General features: G+C 47.3%; 1 protein-coding gene across 1 annotated transcript in view; it reads right to left on the bottom strand.

Annotated features, from left to right (window-relative positions):
* Nucleotides 1-21,953, bottom strand: part of LOC132349915 (uncharacterized) — a 60,294-nt gene extending 38,341 nt beyond the window's left edge. The window contains exons 1-11 of the mRNA XM_059898726.1: nucleotides 21,845-21,953; nucleotides 21,108-21,323; nucleotides 20,399-20,457; nucleotides 19,811-19,896; nucleotides 18,115-18,283; nucleotides 6,842-6,911; nucleotides 6,346-6,567; nucleotides 5,609-5,824; nucleotides 4,900-4,958; nucleotides 4,312-4,397; nucleotides 2,616-2,784 (exon numbers count right to left, since the gene is read on the bottom strand). Coding sequence (XP_059754709.1) covers nucleotides 2,616-2,784; nucleotides 4,312-4,397; nucleotides 4,900-4,958; nucleotides 5,609-5,824; nucleotides 6,346-6,567; nucleotides 6,842-6,911; nucleotides 18,115-18,283; nucleotides 19,811-19,896; nucleotides 20,399-20,457; nucleotides 21,108-21,323; nucleotides 21,845-21,953 — 1,461 coding nt within the window. The remainder of the gene's footprint in view (nucleotides 1-2,615; nucleotides 2,785-4,311; nucleotides 4,398-4,899; nucleotides 4,959-5,608; nucleotides 5,825-6,345; nucleotides 6,568-6,841; nucleotides 6,912-18,114; nucleotides 18,284-19,810; nucleotides 19,897-20,398; nucleotides 20,458-21,107; nucleotides 21,324-21,844) is intronic.
* Between the last annotated feature and the right edge of the window lie 354 nt (nucleotides 21,954-22,307).

Here is a 22,307-nt window from a genome sequence, read left to right on the forward strand (position 1 = left end):
TAAAAAATGGGACCTCCAGTGTTCATCCCAGGGGAGATTTGAATGAAATGATCTGAAAATTGGGGTGGTGCCTTCCAAAGGGATGGAACGTGACAGAACCCTGATTTCTTATTGTCCTGCCACAGACTCCTAGAAGCATGCCCCGCTCCCAGGAGTGTGACACGAAAACTCTCTTGAGCTCGTTCTGGAAGACGCTGGGTTCTTCCCGATCATCTGCACAAGAGGCTTCTCCCTCCCTTCCTCACGGCTGTCGTCAGCGTGTGGATTGACCTCCTGTGCAACATCCTCATCTCTCCTGGGCTCTGTGATCTGGAAGTAAGAGAAGGAGCAAGGACGTCAGATTTCAAAGTGGCAACTGTCCAGATACAAAGGTTTTCACATTCTTAGTTCTCACCAGAATTGAGACTCATTTATGATTGCAGTTTTATCTCAAATTCTCCATTCGGAGCCCCAATCCTGAACCATTCATTGTTTTCAAGTGCGATTCTTGGAGTTTGGTGAGCCTGACTGCAAAAACGACTGAATACACCTAAGGCCAGGCCCAGTCATCTGCTTTATAGCCAAGACTCCAGGTGATTCTGCTCAGGGAGCTGGCCTTTGGAGAATGCTGCTTTAGTCTTAACTCACCTTGGTCCTTTGGCACCACTTAAATTCTGAACTTGGAACCACACTACAGACATCACTGACCGGTCAGCATCGTGGACCAGGAGACCTGCTGCCTGTTCCCTAATGCTAATCCTGGATCCTAATGTCTAGTTTATTATTCATTTTTAATTGACTTATTTTCTTTATTTTATTTTTGGCTGCATTGGGTCTTTGTTGCTGCGCGTGGGCTTTCTCTAGTTGTGATGAGCGAGGACCACTCTCCGTTGCTTCTCATGACGCGTCTCTTGTGGCGGAGCACGGGCTCTAGGTGCGCACAGGCTCAGTAGTTGTGGCTTGCGGGCTCTAGAGTACAGGCTCAGTAGTTGTGGCTCGTGGGCTCTAGAGCGCAGGCTCAGTAGTTGTGGCTCGTGGGCTCTAGAGCGCAGGCTCAGTAGTTGTGGCTCGTGGGCTCTAGAGCGCAGGCTCAGTAGTTGTGGCGCACGGGCTCTAGAGCGCAGGCTCAGTAGTTGTGGCTCGTGGGCTCTAGAGCGCAGGCTCAGTAGTTGTGGCTCGTGGGCTCTAGAGCGCAGGCTCAGTAGTTGTGGCTCGTGGGCTCTAGAGCGCAGGCTCAGTAGTTGTGGCGCACGGGCTTAGTTGCTCCGCGGCATGCGGGGTCTTCCCGGACGGGGGCTCGAACCCGTGTGCCCTGCGTTGGCAGGCGGATTCTTAACCACTGAGCCACCAGGGAAGTCCCTGGATCCTAATGTTTAAATAATAGTCAGTCCTAGACTTGGTTAGTGTTATGGGCTGAATGTTTGTGTCCCCCCAAATTCTTATGTTGAAATCTTAAAATCTTAACCGCTAAGGGGCTGGTATTAGGAGGGTGGGGGTCTTTGGGAGGTTATTAGGTCATGGGGTAGAGCCCTCATGAATGAGATTATTGCCCTCGTAAAAGAGACTGTGGTCTGTTGTTTATAAGCCACGCAGTCTGTAGTATCTTGTTAGGGCAGGTCGAACGGACTAAGGCAGCTAGTTTGCAAGATTTCAACCAAATGTTTGCTCAATCCTCTGCCCACGTCTAGAACTCTAATGTGTCCATTGTAATAAGCCATGCTGAAGATGGCATTCCTTAACCTTCACTCGTTCTGATAAACCGTCTTGACCATAAAGTTGAGGGGGAAAAGGTGACTTGTACAAGAGGAATCATTGGTCCAGAAGCGGTGAGTCAGGGGAAATAAAGAGTCACAGGTGATCTGGCTGTAAGCAATTGGAAAGTAAATTTGGATGAAAATAAAGCTAGTCATAATCGGTCTTTTCTTATTGAACGTGTAGGCTGTTCCATCTAATATCCTGTTTGTAGACATTTACTTTGTGGTAGGTAAATCCTAGAACCCATATCCCTGAGGGATGTAAGGCCAAAAATGAATTAAAAAGAGAAACTCGAAACACCGTATATGGAAAAAAATCACCATCTCATCAAAGCTGTTATTTGGACCCAATTGCTTTGGGTGAAATGACTTCAGTGAGACCCATGCGTCTGTGACAGACTGGTTTCCCCGAGGTCTGGCGCCCACGGGCCCCACGGTGCTGGTGTGTGTGTGTGGCTGTGAGGCCGCGGCTGGGCGCTGAGTCGGCGTGTGGCTGTGTGCCCGGCTGGCCCCCTTCACAGCGTGAGAGGTGATGTGGGTCCAGCAGTGGGATTCCTCCGATTTCCTCAGTAAGCAACGCGTTCATTCCGCCCGCACCTTTGCGGACGCAGACCTACCTTTGCGCAGGCCGATGACCTCAGGCCTGCGTGGTCCTGGGACCTCTAGGGCAAGAGGGCGCGATCTCTTCCCCACACCCAGAGCTCTGGATCAAAAGCCTGGATCTGGAAAGACAAACAGCCCCTGGAAATGAGGATGACGCTGCCTCCCCGTGCCCCGCGTCCGGTTCTTTGTCGTCCGTCCCCAAGTCCCAGACCGAATCCCCCATGATCCCCACCTCCTCTCCGGCCCTGCCCCTCCCCCAGACCGCCACAGCCCACCCACCTGCTCGCACTCTTCCCGAGTGACCCTAGCGTTCCAGCCCATGGAACGGATGAACTGGAGACGCAGTTTGTGGAACAAGGGACGCTGGGAGCGGTTCTTTCCATAGAGGAACGAAAAGATGGCCTGTTTGGGGGCCTGGTTGTCCTCTTCCATGTCGTTGGCCACATAGCTGGGGAAAGACATCAGGTGGCTGTCATCAGCACAGGAAGGGCCTCCACTTGAGATCAGCTTCCCAGAAAAGAGGCGGGCTGAGCATCCTGACACGACCCACCCAGCCCTGCCCAGCGTCCCCGAGGGCCGCCCAGTCATCAAGGCGCCACTGCCAGGCAGGACCTTCGCAAGGGTGCCTCTCACACCTTGATGCCGGGGACAAAATCCAAACCCCCTGTTCCCTTCAACTTGTTGTATGTGCACACACCTCTCTCCCTATGTTGTAGGTGTATGTACAGTTCCTGAGGGCAGGAGCTGATCTGATCTATTTCTGCATTCATCCCTCTCCTACCAAAGGACACATTTAGGGCTTGGTTCATCTTGATGCATTAATTCAACAGCCTTTTGTGAATCTCTGTTCCCATCACCTCATATTCCCCAGCATGTAGGGTGTACTTTATAAGGTTTCATTAGATGAATGAATGAATGAATGAATGAATGAACATTTTATCTCGTAGCCAAATGCAATACTGATTACCTCGAAGACTCACAATAACAGACAGTCGCAAAATGAAAAGAATTGTGCTGAGTGTTTTGGGAATGCATTGACATTTTGACAAGACCTGCCTTCCACATTGTGTCTAGTCTAATGGGACTGGGGAAGGGGAAGGGGGGAGATAAGAAATGACTGTAATGCAAAGCATCGCATTCTAATACGATTTTAACTAAAGTGCCTCCGGGATGCAGAAGTTAGGGAGATCAGGCATCGTGAAGGTTTTGGTGTTTGAACCCACTTTAAGGATAGGGTCATTTTCTTCAGGTAAATGTGTGGGAAAGATCCCTGGACAGAAAAGCACAATAGAAACTTAGAGGGCAGGGTATTTGGAAGGAACAGTGACACAAAGGAATAAAGTATCAGGACAGTGTGATGGAGACTGCAGAGAGAGTTGAATTCCAACCCAGAACTCTGGCCTTGATTTGGCACGTAATTAGCCAATGACATTGTGTGAAGCGGTCAGACCTGGGTTTTGGAAGGACATTCAGGCAGATAGAGCCGACTGGCTTGGGAGACGTGGAAGAAACATCAGTGGGGAGCATTTTCTACCAGGTCCGCGCTATGTGATAAGGGCCCCGATTGTGGCATTTGTCGTGGGAACGCAGAAACGGAAGATAATCACACTTGGTGCTGATGTGGGAAGACCCGAGACCGGAGAATCAGAACCGGAAACGTCTCAAGTCTATTTACTTGTGGGCAGGATGGTGTCAGTTCTTTCTTCCTCTCCTCTTAGGAAGGTTTCGTGTTTTGCTTTGTTTCGTTCAGTGTTTTAATTGACATTAGGGCAGTTTGTTTTGACAATGAATGGTATAAAAAACATAACTTCGTTTGAAAAAGAAACCACTCTACCGTAATCCTGTCATTTTCACAGCCAGAGTAAACGGTACAGAGGGGTTTAAAAAAATAGATGAAAGGTCAGAGCCCCAGGTCTCTCCCTGCGCCCTCCCAGGGTGTTGAATATTGATGGAGGGGACGGAGCAAGATACTCACAGAGCTATAAAGAAATGGATTCTCTGGAATTGCCAGGAGAAGAGCCCGGCCCGGCTGAAATAAGCTATCACCATCGACAGGAGATACTGATGGAAAGAGGGAAAAAAACGTAGGAGAAGCTTGCCAGAAAAGAGGCACATCTTCCACATCGTGGAAGAGGAAAAACAGTGGGATAAGGGAGCAGGGGACGAGGAATGGGTGGTGCCACTTGGAGAAGAGACCCCCGTGTTGGGTGAGCCTGATTATTTGGGGGAGGGTAGAGGACAGAAGGTCAGAGTTTGCGACGCTCCAAGGATGGGAGGCTGTGGGTTTGAGAGCGTGGACTTAGGGCCGCTGGCACTGGACGGTGTTTGATGAACCGGAGCCAAGGCGAGTCCCCAGGAGCTGAGAGGAGAGGGGACTTAGGCAGCAACCACCAAAGGGGCACACCTGGGGCTCAGATCCCAGAGGGGACCTCGAGGCCCCTGGAGGGAAGTGTTGACAAGGCATCAGGTTGGGAGGGGAGTGGAAACGTGGGTGTAGAAAGCACCCCGCGTGCCCACCCAGGACAGGCGCTGGAGCAGGAATCCATCTCAGTGGGGGACTTACCTTGTCAGATACTTGCAGGTTTTTGTCCCAGGCGAGGAATTTCCTAATGACGGGATCCTCTGTGAAAAGAGGGCAGATGTTTGCCAGTGGGAACAGGGCTGTCGTGGGAGCATTCCAGAGCCAAGAGGGAGAACCACGCCCCCCCTGGGGAAATGCCAAGATGTGGCCCAGGGTGAAGCTGATGGGAAGAGGGGAGGGAAGACCATTCACTGTGGGAGGAAAAGGGGTGACTCCCCTTCTAGGGGGGCCGAGTGACAGGGAGTGATGCCCCTTCATCATGCATTCACGTACCAGTGCAGAGGGCATGGAGTTACTCACAGCCAATTTCTCAATTGACAGTCACGTCAGGGGGCGAAGGTGGCTTGTGTTGCCCCCCACCCCCTCCCGCCGTCCCACGCCAGTAAGATTCAAAAGGCCAGTAAGAGCTAGAGTCTCAGGGGTACAGTTGAAACCAAGCGAACCTAATCCTGTATCATTTCTAAATCTAACCCAGTCTTGTATCATTTGTGAGTCTAACCTAATCCTGTATCATTTGTGTGTCCCCTGTGTCCTTTATCCGTAGACAGTCCGCCAGGGACGGAGAGTGCACCAAGTAGCAGGGAATTCTTTTCCATTGGGAAAGTGTAGTCATTGGAAGTTTTTGTTTGTTTGTTTTTCAAGTATAGGATTGGAGGGTGCTGGGCGGTGGGTGGGTGGTGCTGGTCCTTACCGAGCATCCTGTTGAAGACCTCGTGGTGCTCAGGCAGCACTGAAGACACCCGCTGTCGCTTGAGCTTCATCTTGAGCCCACTCAGCGACTCCACGACCCAGGTGTCCTGGGCCTCAGTGGCCGGCTCGCCCTCCTCCTCCTCCTCTCTGAACGCCACTGACCTCTTCCTCTTAGAGCCAGGGCGCTGAGGCGGGGAGCTGCAGCCGGCCCAGGGGGCTGAGAAAAGACAAGAGACTACAATAGGACGTTCTCGTCTTGGGAATTCAGCCACTGGTGACCACCCAACCCCACCCCGACTCCGCCTCCCCCCCGAAACACCCCTACCCTTTTCAGTCGTATAGACCTCTGACCTTGCCCCAAGTCATCTTTCCATCTTTCTCTGTCCATATCTACCTATCCCTCCCCTGACTCATTTTGTCATTTTTCCGGCTTCCTGGTCTGAAAACTCTTTCTCATGGTAGATAATTTCTCCCACTAGGAAAAAAGAAGAAAAAGAACCCTCCCCTTGTTTCCTCTCTTCCCCTCTCTCATCCTTGGATCTCATCTCCTAACCCTCTTTCTTGCTTCCCAGGTTTTCCGTGTCCCCAGCTCCTGTCCTCTCCTCCCTCAATCCCTGGCTTTCCGAATGTCTCCCTTCTTTCATAGGCACCTGACGCAGGTGCTCCTTCCCGACCTCTGTACCCTTTCCTCCTTACTGGTCAAGCCTCTGAAATTCCTTCTCGTGCCAGCTCCCTCACCTGACGGTCCTGGGCTTTCTTCGTTGACAGTCACCTCCAGGGGGTACCCTGAGGAGCTGGGCTGGGAGTCCTGGTCCTCAACCTGGGAACTCGGTTGACGATTGGCCATGATTTCTCCCAAACTCTTCCCTTCCTCGACGCCTAGACTCTGCTTTGTCCCAACTCTTCTTCTGGACTTGGGCAAAACACAAGTGGTCGTCCCTTCTCCGAGCTGCGGGGCAACTGGCAGTGGAGAAAAGCTCTGGCGAGATGCTATTGTCCACCTCTGCTGCCGAGCGCCACGGAGTCTGGTCCTTCCAATCAGGAAGGTCGGAAGCCTGTGACATCATCATGGGTCATTCCAACCTGGCAGCCAGTTTGAATGAAAACACAAGTAACTGTCAGACCTATGTGTGCGCTTGTCCCAGAGATCAGGGGTAAATGGTATCTCCTGCCACTGACCCAACCTCTGCCCGTCCTCCAAAACCCCCCTCAAGGTGTCCGGACCCCTCTTTACCGCTTCCCAGCAGGTGCGCTGTCCTCTCCCTGCTGGACTCTCCCCCTCGCTCGCATTCCTTTTCCACGGCCTGGTGGGAGAGTGGGGAGAGGGACAAGGAAACTTAGGGGAAGCAGCAACGGTTAAGCCTTATAAGAGTGAGATAGGTATGTAAAAAAAGATCCCAGGTGCACTGACTGACTGGATTGAAAAGTTACGTTAAAACACGCAGTTTGGCAGAGCGCTTCTGCTCAACGTGTACTGGCACTGTGTTCAGAATTCTGTACTGGGGGAGCACACGTCCGCCACCCTCAGGCACCTTTGAGTCCAAGAGCCATTTTGAGAAGCTAAAATCAGAGAGAAGTACAGGTGCTCACGCACCCTTCAAAGGGGGTCTACAAACAAACACAAAACAACAAAAAAGGGCACCTTTGGATTTCACAAAGTCCGTGGATTGTCCAAAGCCTGCCCCTCGATTCCAATTAAGAAATTCTAGTCTACTTACCAAAATTTTTTTTTTTTTAAACATCTTTATTGGAGTATAATTGCTTTACAATGGTGTGTTAGTTTCTGCTTTATAACAAAGTGAATCAGTTATACATATACATATGTTCCCATATCTCTTTCCTCTTGCATCTCCCTCCCTCCCACCCTCCCTATCCCACCCCTCTAGGTGGTCACAAAGCACCGAGCTGATCTCCCTGTGCTATGCGGCTGCTTCCCACTAGCTATCTATTTTACATTTGGTAGTGTATATATGTCCATGCCACTCTCTCACCCTGTCACATCTCACCCCTCCCCCTCCCCATATCCTCAAGTCCATTCTCTAGTAGGTCTGTGTCTTTATTCCCGTCTTGCCACTAGGTTCTTCATGACCTTTTTTTTTTTTCCCTTAGATTCCATATATATGTGTTAGCATACTGTATTTGTTTTTCTCTTTCTGACTTACTTCACTCTGTATGACAGACTCTAACTCCATCCACCTCACGACAAATACCTCCATTTCATTTCTTTTTATGGCTGAGTAATATTCCATTGTATATATGTGCCACATCTTCTTTATCCATTCATCCAATGATGGACACTTAGGTTGCTTCCATGTCCTGGCTATTGTAAATAGAGCTGCAATGAACATTTTGGTACATGACTCTTTTTGAATTATGGTTTTCTCAGGGTATATGCCCAGTAGTGGGATTGCTGGGTCGTATGGTAGTTCTATTTTTAGTTTTTTAAGGAACCTCCATACTGTTCTCCATAGTGGCTGTATCAATGTACGTTCCCAGCAACAGTGCAGGAGGAGGGTTCCCTTTTCTCCACACCCTCTCCAGCATTTATTGTTTGTAGATTTTTTTTTTTTAATGATTAATGGTTGTATTTATTCAACAAGGATTTATTACATGCCTGTGATATGCTAGAAGGCATTAGATATTAGGAAATACTAAGATTAATGGGACATAAAGTCTTTCCCTTCAATGAATTGTCATTCTAGTGTGACAAAGAGACAGAATGGAAGGATAGGAGACCAAACTCATTCACCAAACACTTACATGGATAACTACTATGTATCGGGAACTTTGTCAGGACCTGTGTGTACATCACATATACTTTTTAAATTAAAAATTATTATTTACATATATTTGCATCTATTTAAATAGATATACGATATATATATCATACATATAAAATACAATATATATCGTACATATAAAATATATATATCGTACATATAAAATACAATATATATATTGTACATATAAAATATGATATATATATAATATATATATTTGTTTATAATAGCTTCCAGTTTTTTTTTTTTTTAAACATCTTTATTGAAGTATAATTGCCTTACAATAGTGTGTTAGCTTCTGCTTTATAACAAAGTGAATCAGTTATACATATACAATATGTTCCCATTTCTCTTCCCTCTTGCATCTCCCTCCCTCCCACCCTCCCCATCCCACCCCTCTAGGTGGTCACAAAGCACCGAGCTGATCTCCCTGTGCTATGCGGCTGCTTCCCACTAGCTATCTATTTTACATTTGGTAGTGTATATATGTCCATGACACTCTCTTACCCTGTCACATCTCACCCCACCCCCTCCCCATATCCTCAAGTCCATTCTCTAGTAGGTCTGTGTCTTTATTCCCGTCTTGCCACTAGGTTCTTCATGACCTTTTTTTTTTCCCCTTAGATTCCATATATATGTGTTAGCATACTGTATTTGTTTTTCTCTTTCTGACTTACTGCACTCTGTATGACAGACTCTAACTCCATCCACCTCACGACAAATACCTCCATTTCATTTCTTTTTATGGCTGAGTAATATTCCATTGTATATATGTGCCACATCTTCTTTATCCATTCATCCGATGATGGACACTTAGGTTGCTTCCATGTCCTGGCTATTGTAAATGGAGCTGCAATGAACATTTTGGTACATGACTCTTTTTGAATTATGGTTTTCTCAGGGTATATGCCCAGTAGCGGGATTGCTGGGTCGTATGGTAGTTCTATTTTTAGTTTTTTAAGGAACCTCCATACTGTTCTCCATAGTGGCTGTATCAATGTACGTTCCCAGCAACAGTGCAGGAGGAGGGTTCCTTTTTCTCCACACCCTCTCCAGCATTTATTGTTTGTAGATTTTTTGAGGATGGCCATTCTGAGTGGTGTGAGGTGATAACCTCATTGTAGTTTTGATTTGCATTTCTCTAATGATTAGTGTTGTTGAGCATCCTTTTCACGTGTTTGTTGGCAATCTTATATCTTCTTTGGAGAAATGTCCATTGAGGTCTTGTGTCCATTTTTGGATTGAGTTGTTTGTTTTTTTGATATTGAGCTGCGTGAGCCGCTTGTATATTTTGGAGATGAATCCTTTGTCCGTTGCTTCGTTTACAAATATTTTCTCCCACTCTGAGGGTTGTTTTTTTGTCTTGTTTATGGTTTCCTTTGCTGTGCAAAAGCTTTTAAGTTTCCTTAGCTCCCATTTGTTTATTTTTGTTTTTATTTCCATTTTTCTAAGAGATGGGTCAAAAAGGATCTTGCTGTGATTTATGTGATAGAGTGTTCTGCCTATGTTTTCCTCTAAGAATTTTCTAGTGTCGGGCCTTACATTTAGGTCTTTAATCCATTTTGAGTTTATTTTTGTGTTATGGTGTTAGGTAGTGTTCTCATTTCATTCTTTGACAGGTAGCTGTCCAGTTTTCCCAGCCCCGCTTATTGAAGAGGCTGTCTTTTCTCCACTGTATATTCTTGCCTCCTTCATCAAAGATAAGGTGACCATATGTGCGTGGGTTTATCTCTGGGCTTCCTATCCTGTTCCATTGATGTATATTTCTCTTCCCTAAAGTCTATTTCAATAAAGGTATGTACGTTGTTTTTTTAGACACAAGGCTATCGCACACTTAACAGACTACAGAATAGTGTAAACGTAAGTTTCTCATGCACGGGTACACCAAAAAATTCATGTGACTTGCGTTATGGCGGTATTTGCTTCATTGCAGTGTCCTGGAACTGAAGCTGCAATGTCTCTGAGCTGGGCCTGTATACCCAGAAGTGGGATTGCTGGATCATATGGAATTTTTATTTAAAAGATTTTGAGAAAACTCCATACTGTTTTCCACAGTGCCTGCACGATGTTATATTCCTGCCTACAATATGCAAGGGTTACGATTTCTCTACAACCTTGACAACTCTATGTTTAAAAAGAAAGAAAAAATTGTAGCCATTCCAGCAGATGTGAGGTAATATCTCATGATGATTTTGATTTGCATTTCCCGGATGATTAGTGACGTTGAGCACCTTTTCATGTACCTGGTGCTGTGTTAAGTATTCCTAACACACATACAGAGACACAAAGGGATAGAAGGAGTCTTTTGGAAGTGATGAGTATATTACCGTGATGGTGGTGATGGTATCACAGGTGTGTGCATATGTCCAAACTCATCAAGTTATACAAATTAAACCTGGGCTGGATTTTGTATATCAGTTATACGTAAATAAAGCTGTAAAAGCCCAGCAACAAGTGGTGTGTTTCCTGAGCCGGTGAAGCCCAGGTACATCTTTTCTCCTCTCCCAGGGGTGAACCCACCCAAGCAGCCATTGAACTTGGCTCACTTTCCGTTTCTTTAGTTTCCCCTTCTATTACTTTTGTGTTTTGCTTTGTTTTCAGATTACAGCTAAGTGCTTCCCTATTTGTAGCAGCAGTGATTCTGAGTTTGGCTCTGTCGTTTGAAGACTTTTGATGGTCTCTCCAAAGCGATTAAGTTTCTACAGAGCTAATCTCAGTTAGGTGAGAGGTGGCAGAGGATCTGGTTTGATAGTGTTTTCTTAGTCTTTTCTGTTCGTCTATTTGTCTACTTTGACAAGCTCAGATCAGTTAAGAATCTCTTGCCCAATGGGAGGAGAACGGCTCTTTAATCTCTAGACTGGTGAGTGTTTATTCCTGACCGATGTCTAAGACTTTAGAACTGAAGGTAAAAGTTCCATTTCTCTGTATGTCTGTGTGTCTGTAATTCAGAAAGGCCTTTACCTCTGACAGTGTGAGTATGTAATGTTTTTCTGCTTCTGGATCTATTAAAGTAGATTGTAGAGTCTCTTAAATTCAAGGGTTTCTGTCCTGATTGGCTTACAAAGATACAAATGTGCTTATAAAAATTATGTATCCCTAAAATTCTCAGAGAGAAAGGAATTTGAACTTCTGATACTTTAAATGTGCTAGAAAAGTATTCTTACGGAAATCAAGTCAGGGAATTCCCTGGCAGTGCAGTGGTTAGGACTCGGTGCTTTCACTGCCAGGGCCCGGGTTCAGTCCCTGGTCAGGGAACTAAGATCCAGCAAGCCTCTCGGTGCAGTCAAAAACACAAACAAACAAAAAAATCAACTCAGAAATTCAAAGACTTCAAGTTTACATAATTTAGGTAAATCTTTGGCAAATGAAGCTAGTTTAATAGTTTTGGTTTAATACAAAGTTACTCCTATCTTATTTATCATTATTAGGCATACATTGAAAACAATTCTACTTGGGTGTGTTCTTCCTAAATTTATATAGGTGTACCCATCAAATAAGCTAACATTACTTCTACTTAATATTTAAGGTTATGAAAAATGTAAATTTGTGTTTAGCCACATTTAATGATTCTTCTGACAAACTTTATGTCAACAGTAACTATGTTTTGTACTGTGTCAGCTTGTCGATACATTCCAAGATCTTTAGTTTACGTAAACCCTTGAACTGATACTAAATTGTGTTACTGACTGGCTAATCATTGGATACCGAGGTCATTTCTAAGCAAGACAGAAACCTGAAACGTTGATCACTAAGCATAATCTCAAGTTCTATGCTCTTGCTGCATATTTTTATTTGTTACCTAGAGGCTATATCTGTGGGTGTGTTAATGAATGTGTTTGTCTCTGGCACTTGGAGAAGTTGTGTAAGGGATGTTTGTGGCTTCGTAATGTTGTGTTACGTGTGTTCATGAGCTCTGCTAGCCTACAGTGCTGGTGTGTGATGGGCAGTTGTCAGTTATTCACTCCTAGTTTTCTTTGTGCAATGGAAGTAACTTTGGTTCAAAGTTGTTATGAATATAATATGAATGAGGCTTGAGCAATAGTAATGTTATCGGCTGGAACAGAACTCAGGTGCAGCTGCTCATCGCTCAGAAGTCAATGTTCCAGAGACAAGGGTTGGTGGAAGAAGAAAGATGCTTTATTCAGGAAGCTGGCAACGTGGGAAGATGGTGGACTAGTGTCCCCCAAAGCATCTCCCAGTTGCCAGTTAGAGGGAAAAGGGGTTTACAGGGAAAAGACGGGAAGTCTCTGGGCTGTGCAGGTGGGGGCTACATGCAGAGTAGCACAGTCAGCTCTGACCATCATCTTGACATTGGTCATGCAGTGGTGTGGTCAGTGTCATGTTGATTGTTTCCGGCACAGTTAATCTTCAAGTCCAGTGTTGGTTTGTTCCCATTTCCTTGAGGCCAGTTCCTGGAATTGTGTAAGCCATTGGTTCAGGTCTGCTCAAGATGGAGCAGCTTATGTCATAGCTCCAGTCTGGTCATCATACAGTTAGCTCTCTCCTCTTGTAGCGGTTTTAGTATCTGCCAAACAAGTTAGGAATGTGTCTCTGACACTGTTACTTATGTCCTTGGGGAGGACCTAAAGATTCTGTGACTGCTGTTGTCCTAATCGTGAACTGCTTGAACCTGTTGTTTTGTGACTCAGGGGAGGCCTGGGAGACTGCAGCTGTTTTACAAGCAAGAGGCAGGGGACACGGAAGGGCCCTGCAGGGTCCTGCTTGGTTCCAGCAACCGAGAGGTACAACTTTGTATGCAAGATGATGAGATGTAGTTTTGTTTATTAACAGGAACAAAAATAGTTTGGTCCTAAAGTAAAATGACCGATTGTTCCAGCACCAGAAAGAGGATAGTGAAGGACACCACCTGAATGAATCTAGAAAGTTGTAGGAGATTGGTGGAAAGGGAATTGTATTGGTCTCAGCCGAAGGTGGCTCAGTTTTGATGTTTATTGCAGAGATTTTCAAAAAAGAGCTTATGGTTCTCTTAAGTATCAAATATTATATTGATGCAAAGCTGGAGTTTGGTTTTCTCTCTGTAAAAATGATATAATTTTTCGTGGAGTATTGGTCTCCTTAATAAGTGGTTGGAAAAGTTGTTCTCTAAATCTGCCTAAACAGCAGAGATTCTGTATCTCACAGGAAGAGCTTTCTGCCCCTAGTTGTGAATTCATCCGGCCGCCTTATTTTCTTGAAAATAAATGCACAGGGACTTCCCTGGTGGTGCAGCGGTTAAGAATCCGCCTGCCAGCACAAGGCACACGGGTTCGAGCCCTGGTCCGGGAAGATCCCACATGCTTTTAGAAACTAGAACACGGAGAGAGTGAGGTCATATGAAATTTGAAACGCTAAATATTGTCATAGTTTTAAGCAGTTTGAGGATTGCTGGAAGAAATGATTTGTCATTCATTCAAGTAATACGCATTTGATGAATACTTGCAAAAAGTAAACAATAAAAAATCCTCTAGAGCCCGCGAGCCACAACTACTGGAACCCACGTGCCTAGAGCCCATGCTCGGCAACAAGAGAAGCCACCGCATTGAGCAGCCGACGCACCACAACGAAGAGAAGCCCCCGCTCACCGCAACTAGAGAGAGCCCACGTGCAACAGCGAAGACCCAACGCAGAGAAAAATAAATAAATAAATAAATAAATAAATAAATAAATAAATAAATAAATGTATTAAAAAAAAAAAAGAAAGAAAATAACTGCACAACAAAATTTCTGCGTTTCTGAGAAAGTTAAGCTTCCTTAAAAGTGTGTTCCTTTTGGTCTGGTTTTTTTCTCTTTAAAGTGTACTGTCAGGAATTCCCTGGCATTTCAGGGGTTAGGACTGTGCGCGTCCACTGCTAGAGGCCTGTGTTTGATCCCTGGTCAGGGAACTAAGATCCCACAAGCTGCGTGGCATGGTCGAAAAAACAGCAAAGACAAAATGATCATACTTTAGCCGTTAAACGAAGTCCAGGGCCTTTAGTTGCTCCTCAAGGGCTATCGGGTAATATTCTGAGCCACGTCCTTGGAGCTGTTTTGCAGAGACTGAAACCCCCAGCAGGTGGAAGAAGTTAACTGCATGCTGCCCACAAGCACGCAGACCCCAGACCCGTTGGAAGCAGAAGGCTGATGATGTTGAGTCCCCGCTACCTCACCACCGACCAATCAGAAGAATGTCCGTGAGCTGATCACGCACCCTGTAACCCTGTCTTCAACATGCAGCCCCTTTCTCTTTTCCCTATATAGTCCTCAAGCAAAACCTCAGGAGGGGAGAGTAGGTTCTTTGGGACGAGTCCACCTTCCCCCCTGGGCTGCCGGCTTCCTCAGTAAAGCCGTGTTTCCTTTTACCCAACACTTGTCTCTCAGTATTGGAGTCCTGAATGATGCAAGATCTGCCTCATCTTCTGCAGTTTTTCCTCCATGAAAAATAATTCAGGATTATTTTTCAGAGTTAAGAAATGTGGTTGGATAATCACAACGCCATTAAGCCACACCTCGTCGGGCAGCAAACAGGTGAAGCACGCTGGTAATGACCACACACATCATGACTGTGAGAAGACTTTCATCTTTATTATATTTCCCCAAAAGCTGCATTGCACGGTACTCTTTGATAATCTAAAATAACATACGAACTTGTTGAGACAAGTTAAAAACTTACGACTAAATTCCCACAATTCAGTAATGAGAACTAACAATGTACAAATTTATGCTTACAAGAATTGGGAGGAAATACCCACCTAGCTATAAGTAGAATGGAAATATTATGTAATAGATAAAATGTGTATTATGTAATAGATAAAACCAAAAATCTCTCTTGAAAATGTGAATAAAATTGTATATAGGTGTAAATATACAACAGCTGTAATACTCATCACAAAACTTGGTGGGAATAAGATGTTTCACAATGAAGACTATTTCAAAACTATTTAAAATACATCTATAAATATAAAATATAAAAATACAATAATTTTATAGGTGACATTTTCAAAATAAGCCAGTGAAAGTTAAGTCATCAGTCATGACCGTGTGGCTCTAATTATATATTTTAAAGTTATTCCCTCCTGTTCTGAGCCCCCTACACGCCACCTTCAAATGCTTCTAGACTGGGGCAAAGAAGTGTGTAAAAAATGGGACCTCCAGTGTTCATCCCAGGGGAGATTTGAATGAAATGATCTGAAAATTGGGGTGGTGCCTTCCAAAGGGATGGAACGTGACAGAACCCTGATTTCTTATTGTCCTGCCACAGACTCCTAGAAGCATGCCCCGCTCCCAGGAGTGTGACACGAAAACTCTCTTGAGCTCGTTCTGGAAGACGCTGGGTTCTTCCCGATCATCTGCACAAGAGGCTTCTCCCTCCCTTCCTCACGGCTGTCGTCAGCGTGTGGATTGACCTCCTGTGCAACATCCTCATCTCTCCTGGGCTCTGTGATCTGGAAGTAAGAGAAGGAGCAAGGACGTCAGATTTCAAAGTGGCAACTGTCCAGATACAAAGGTTTTCACATTCTTAGTTCTCACCAGAATTGAGACTCATTTATGATTGCAGTTTTATCTCAAATTCTCCATTCGGAGCCCCAATCCTGAACCATTCATTGTTTTCAAGTGCGATTCTTGGAGTTTGGTGAGCCTGACTGCAAAAACGACTGAATACACCTAAGGCCAGGCCCAGTCATCTGCTTTATAGCCAAGACTCCAGGTGATTCTGCTCAGGGAGCTGGCCTTTGGAGAATGCTGCTTTAGTCTTAACTCACCTTGGTCCTTTGGCACCACTTAAATTCTGAACTTGGAACCACACTACAGACATCACTGACCGGTCAGCATCGTGGACCAGGAGACCTGCTGCCTGTTCCCTAATGCTAATCCTGGATCCTAATGTCTAGTTTATTATTCATTTTTAATTGACTTATTTTCTTTATTTTATTTTTGGCTGCATTGGGTCTTTGTTGCTGCGCGTGGGCTTTCTCTAGTTGTGATGAGCGAGGACCACTCTCCGTTGCTTCTCATGACGCGTCTCTTGTGGCGGAGCACGGGCTCTAGGTGCGCACAGGCTCAGTAGTTGTGGCTTGCGGGCTCTAGAGTACAGGCTCAGTAGTTGTGGCTCGTGGGCTCTAGAGCGCAGGCTCAGTAGTTGTGGCTCGTGGGCTCTAGAGCGCAGGCTCAGTAGTTGTGGCTCGTGGGCTCTAGAGCGCAGGCTCAGTAGTTGTGGCGCACGGGCTCTAGAGCGCAGGCTCAGTAGTTGTGGCTCGTGGGCTCTAGAGCGCAGGCTCAGTAGTTGTGGCTCGTGGGCTCTAGAGCGCAGGCTCAGTAGTTGTGGCTCGTGGGCTCTAGAGCGCAGGCTCAGTAGTTGTGGCGCACGGGCTTAGTTGCTCCGCGGCATGCGGGGTCTTCCCGGACGGGGGCTCGAACCCGTGTGCCCTGCGTTGGCAGGCGGATTCTTAACCACTGAGCCACCAGGGAAGTCCCTGGATCCTAATGTTTAAATAATAGTCAGTCCTAGACTTGGTTAGTGTTATGGGCTGAATGTTTGTGTCCCCCCAAATTCTTATGTTGAAATCTTAAAATCTTAACCGCTAAGGGGCTGGTATTAGGAGGGTGGGGGTCTTTGGGAGGTTATTAGGTCATGGGGTAGAGCCCTCATGAATGAGATTATTGCCCTCGTAAAAGAGACTGTGGTCTGTTGTTTATAAGCCACGCAGTCTGTAGTATCTTGTTAGGGCAGGTCGAACGGACTAAGGCAGCTAGTTTGCAAGATTTCAACCAAATGTTTGCTCAATCCTCTGCCCACGTCTAGAACTCTAATGTGTCCATTGTAATAAGCCATGCTGAAGATGGCATTCCTTAACCTTCACTCGTTCTGATAAACCGTCTTGACCATAAAGTTGAGGGGGAAAAGGTGACTTGTACAAGAGGAATCATTGGTCCAGAAGCGGTGAGTCAGGGGAAATAAAGAGTCACAGGTGATCTGGCTGTAAGCAATTGGAAAGTAAATTTGGATGAAAATAAAGCTAGTCATAATCGGTCTTTTCTTATTGAACGTGTAGGCTGTTCCATCTAATATCCTGTTTGTAGACATTTACTTTGTGGTAGGTAAATCCTAGAACCCATATCCCTGAGGGATGTAAGGCCAAAAATGAATTAAAAAGAGAAACTCGAAACACCGTATATGGAAAAAAATCACCATCTCATCAAAGCTGTTATTTGGACCCAATTGCTTTGGGTGAAATGACTTCAGTGAGACCCATGCGTCTGTGACAGACTGGTTTCCCCGAGGTCTGGCGCCCACGGGCCCCACGGTGCTGGTGTGTGTGTGTGGCTGTGAGGCCGCGGCTGGGCGCTGAGTCGGCGTGTGGCTGTGTGCCCGGCTGGCCCCCTTCACAGCGTGAGAGGTGATGTGGGTCCAGCAGTGGGATTCCTCCGATTTCCTCAGTAAGCAACGCGTTCATTCCGCCCGCACCTTTGCGGACGCAGACCTACCTTTGCGCAGGCCGATGACCTCAGGCCTGCGTGGTCCTGGGACCTCTAGGGCAAGAGGGCGCGATCTCTTCCCCACACCCAGAGCTCTGGATCAAAAGCCTGGATCTGGAAAGACAAACAGCCCCTGGAAATGAGGATGACGCTGCCTCCCCGTGCCCCGCGTCCGGTTCTTTGTCGTCCGTCCCCAAGTCCCAGACCGAATCCCCCATGATCCCCACCTCCTCTCCGGCCCTGCCCCTCCCCCAGACCGCCACAGCCCACCCACCTGCTCGCACTCTTCCCGAGTGACCCTAGCGTTCCAGCCCATGGAACGGATGAACTGGAGACGCAGTTTGTGGAACAAGGGACGCTGGGAGCGGTTCTTTCCATAGAGGAACGAAAAGATGGCCTGTTTGGGGGCCTGGTTGTCCTCTTCCATGTCGTTGGCCACATAGCTGGGGAAAGACATCAGGTGGCTGTCATCAGCACAGGAAGGGCCTCCACTTGAGATCAGCTTCCCAGAAAAGAGGCGGGCTGAGCATCCTGACACGACCCACCCAGCCCTGCCCAGCGTCCCCGAGGGCCGCCCAGTCATCAAGGCGCCACTGCCAGGCAGGACCTTCGCAAGGGTGCCTCTCACACCTTGATGCCGGGGACAAAATCCAAACCCCCTGTTCCCTTCAACTTGTTGTATGTGCACACACCTCTCTCCCTATGTTGTAGGTGTATGTACAGTTCCTGAGGGCAGGAGCTGATCTGATCTATTTCTGCATTCATCCCTCTCCTACCAAAGGACACATTTAGGGCTTGGTTCATCTTGATGCATTAATTCAACAGCCTTTTGTGAATCTCTGTTCCCATCACCTCATATTCCCCAGCATGTAGGGTGTACTTTATAAGGTTTCATTAGATGAATGAATGAATGAATGAATGAATGAACATTTTATCTCGTAGCCAAATGCAATACTGATTACCTCGAAGACTCACAATAACAGACAGTCGCAAAATGAAAAGAATTGTGCTGAGTGTTTTGGGAATGCATTGACATTTTGACAAGACCTGCCTTCCACATTGTGTCTAGTCTAATGGGACTGGGGAAGGGGAAGGGGGGAGATAAGAAATGACTGTAATGCAAAGCATCGCATTCTAATACGATTTTAACTAAAGTGCCTCCGGGATGCAGAAGTTAGGGAGATCAGGCATCGTGAAGGTTTTGGTGTTTGAACCCACTTTAAGGATAGGGTCATTTTCTTCAGGTAAATGTGTGGGAAAGATCCCTGGACAGAAAAGCACAATAGAAACTTAGAGGGCAGGGTATTTGGAAGGAACAGTGACACAAAGGAATAAAGTATCAGGACAGTGTGATGGAGACTGCAGAGAGAGTTGAATTCCAACCCAGAACTCTGGCCTTGATTTGGCACGTAATTAGCCAATGACATTGTGTGAAGCGGTCAGACCTGGGTTTTGGAAGGACATTCAGGCAGATAGAGCCGACTGGCTTGGGAGACGTGGAAGAAACATCAGTGGGGAGCATTTTCTACCAGGTCTGCGCTATGTGATAAGGGCCCCGATTGTGGCATTTGTCGTGGGAACGCAGAAACGGAAGATAATCACACTTGGTGCTGATGTGGGAAGACCCGAGACCGGAGAATCAGAACCGGAAACGTCTCAAGTCTATTTACTTGTGGGCAGGATGGTGTCAGTTCTTTCTTCCTCTCCTCTTAGGAAGGTTTCGTGTTTTGCTTTGTTTCGTTCAGTGTTTTAATTGACATTAGGGCAGTTTGTTTTGACAATGAATGGTATAAAAAACATAACTTCGTTTGAAAAAGAAACCACTCTACCGTAATCCTGTCATTTTCACAGCCAGAGTAAACGGTACAGAGGGGTTTAAAAAAATAGATGAAAGGTCAGAGCCCCAGGTCTCTCCCTGCGCCCTCCCAGGGTGTTGAATATTGATGGAGGGGACGGAGCAAGATACTCACAGAGCTATAAAGAAATGGATTCTCTGGAATTGCCAGGAGAAGAGCCCGGCCCGGCTGAAATAAGCTATCACCATCGACAGGAGATACTGATGGAAAGAGGGAAAAAAACGTAGGAGAAGCTTGCCAGAAAAGAGGCACATCTTCCACATCGTGGAAGAGGAAAAACAGTGGGATAAGGGAGCAGGGGACGAGGAATGGGTGGTGCCACTTGGAGAAGAGACCCCCGTGTTGGGTGAGCCTGATTATTTGGGGGAGGGTAGAGGACAGAAGGTCAGAGTTTGCGACGCTCCAAGGATGGGAGGCTGTGGGTTTGAGAGCGTGGACTTAGGGCCGCTGGCACTGGACGGTGTTTGATGAACCGGAGCCAAGGCGAGTCCCCAGGAGCTGAGAGGAGAGGGGACTTAGGCAGCAACCACCAAAGGGGCACACCTGGGGCTCAGATCCCAGAGGGGACCTCGAGGCCCCTGGAGGGAAGTGTTGACAAGGCATCAGGTTGGGAGGGGAGTGGAAACGTGGGTGTAGAAAGCACCCCGCGTGCCCACCCAGGACAGGCGCTGGAGCAGGAATCCATCTCAGTGGGGGACTTACCTTGTCAGATACTTGCAGGTTTTTGTCCCAGGCGAGGAATTTCCTAATGACGGGATCCTCTGTGAAAAGAGGGCAGATGTTTGCCAGTGGGAACAGGGCTGTCGTGGGAGCATTCCAGAGCCAAGAGGGAGAACCACGCCCCCCCTGGGGAAATGCCAAGATGTGGCCCAGGGTGAAGCTGATGGGAAGAGGGGAGGGAAGACCATTCACTGTGGGAGGAAAAGGGGTGACTCCCCTTCTAGGGGGGCCGAGTGACAGGGAGTGATGCCCCTTCATCATGCATTCACGTACCAGTGCAGAGGGCATGGAGTTACTCACAGCCAATTTCTCAATTGACAGTCACGTCAGGGGGCGAAGGTGGCTTGTGTTGCCCCCCACCCCCTCCCGCCGTCCCACGCCAGTAAGATTCAAAAGGCCAGTAAGAGCTAGAGTCTCAGGGGTACAGTTGAAACCAAGCGAACCTAATCCTGTATCATTTCTAAATCTAACCCAGTCTTGTATCATTTGTGAGTCTAACCTAATCCTGTATCATTTGTGTGTCCCCTGTGTCCTTTATCCGTAGACAGTCCGCCAGGGACGGAGAGTGCACCAAGTAGCAGGGAATTCTTTTCCATTGGGAAAGTGTAGTCATTGGAAGTTTTTGTTTGTTTGTTTTTCAAGTATAGGATTGGAGGGTGCTGGGCGGTGGGTGGGTGGTGCTGGTCCTTACCGAGCATCCTGTTGAAGACCTCGTGGTGCTCAGGCAGCACTGAAGACACCCGCTGTCGCTTGAGCTTCATCTTGAGCCCACTCAGCGACTCCACGACCCAGGTGTCCTGGGCCTCAGTGGCCGGCTCGCCCTCCTCCTCCTCCTCTCTGAACGCCACTGACCTCTTCCTCTTAGAGCCAGGGCGCTGAGGCGGGGAGCTGCAGCCGGCCCAGGGGGCTGAGAAAAGACAAGAGACTACAATAGGACGTTCTCGTCTTGGGAATTCAGCCACTGGTGACCACCCAACCCCACCCCGACTCCGCCTCCCCCCCGAAACACCCCTACCCTTTTCAGTCGTATAGACCTCTGACCTTGCCCCAAGTCATCTTTCCATCTTTCTCTGTCCATATCTACCTATCCCTCCCCTGACTCATTTTGTCATTTTTCCGGCTTCCTGGTCTGAAAACTCTTTCTCATGGTAGATAATTTCTCCCACTAGGAAAAAAGAAGAAAAAGAACCCTCCCCTTGTTTCCTCTCTTCCCCTCTCTCATCCTTGGATCTCATCTCCTAACCCTCTTTCTTGCTTCCCAGGTTTTCCGTGTCCCCAGCTCCTGTCCTCTCCTCCCTCAATCCCTGGCTTTCCGAATGTCTCCCTTCTTTCATAGGCACCTGACGCAGGTGCTCCTTCCCGACCTCTGTACCCTTTCCTCCTTACTGGTCAAGCCTCTGAAATTCCTTCTCGTGCCAGCTCCCTCACCTGACGGTCCTGGGCTTTCTTCGTTGACAGTCACCTCCAGGGGGTACCCTGAGGAGCTGGGCTGGGAGTCCTGGTCCTCAACCTGGGAACTCGGTTGACGATTGGCCATGATTTCTCCCAAACTCTTCCCTTCCTCGACGCCTAGACTCTGCTTTGTCCCAACTCTTCTTCTGGACTTGGGCAAAACACAAGTGGTCGTCCCTTCTCCGAGCTGCGGGGCAACTGGCAGTGGAGAAAAGCTCTGGCGAGATGCTATTGTCCACCTCTGCTGCCGAGCGCCACGGAGTCTGGTCCTTCCAATCAGGAAGGTCGGAAGCCTGTGACATCATCATGGGTCATTCCAACCTGGCAGCCAGTTTGAATGAAAACACAAGTAACTGTCAGACCTATGTGTGCGCTTGTCCCAGAGATCAGGGGTAAATGGTATCTCCTGCCACTGACCCAACCTCTGCCCGTCCTCCAA

Source organism: Balaenoptera ricei, chromosome 15, assembly GCF_028023285.1.
Source record: "Balaenoptera ricei isolate mBalRic1 chromosome 15, mBalRic1.hap2, whole genome shotgun sequence".
Classification (NCBI taxonomy): domain Eukaryota; kingdom Metazoa; phylum Chordata; class Mammalia; order Artiodactyla; family Balaenopteridae; genus Balaenoptera; species Balaenoptera ricei.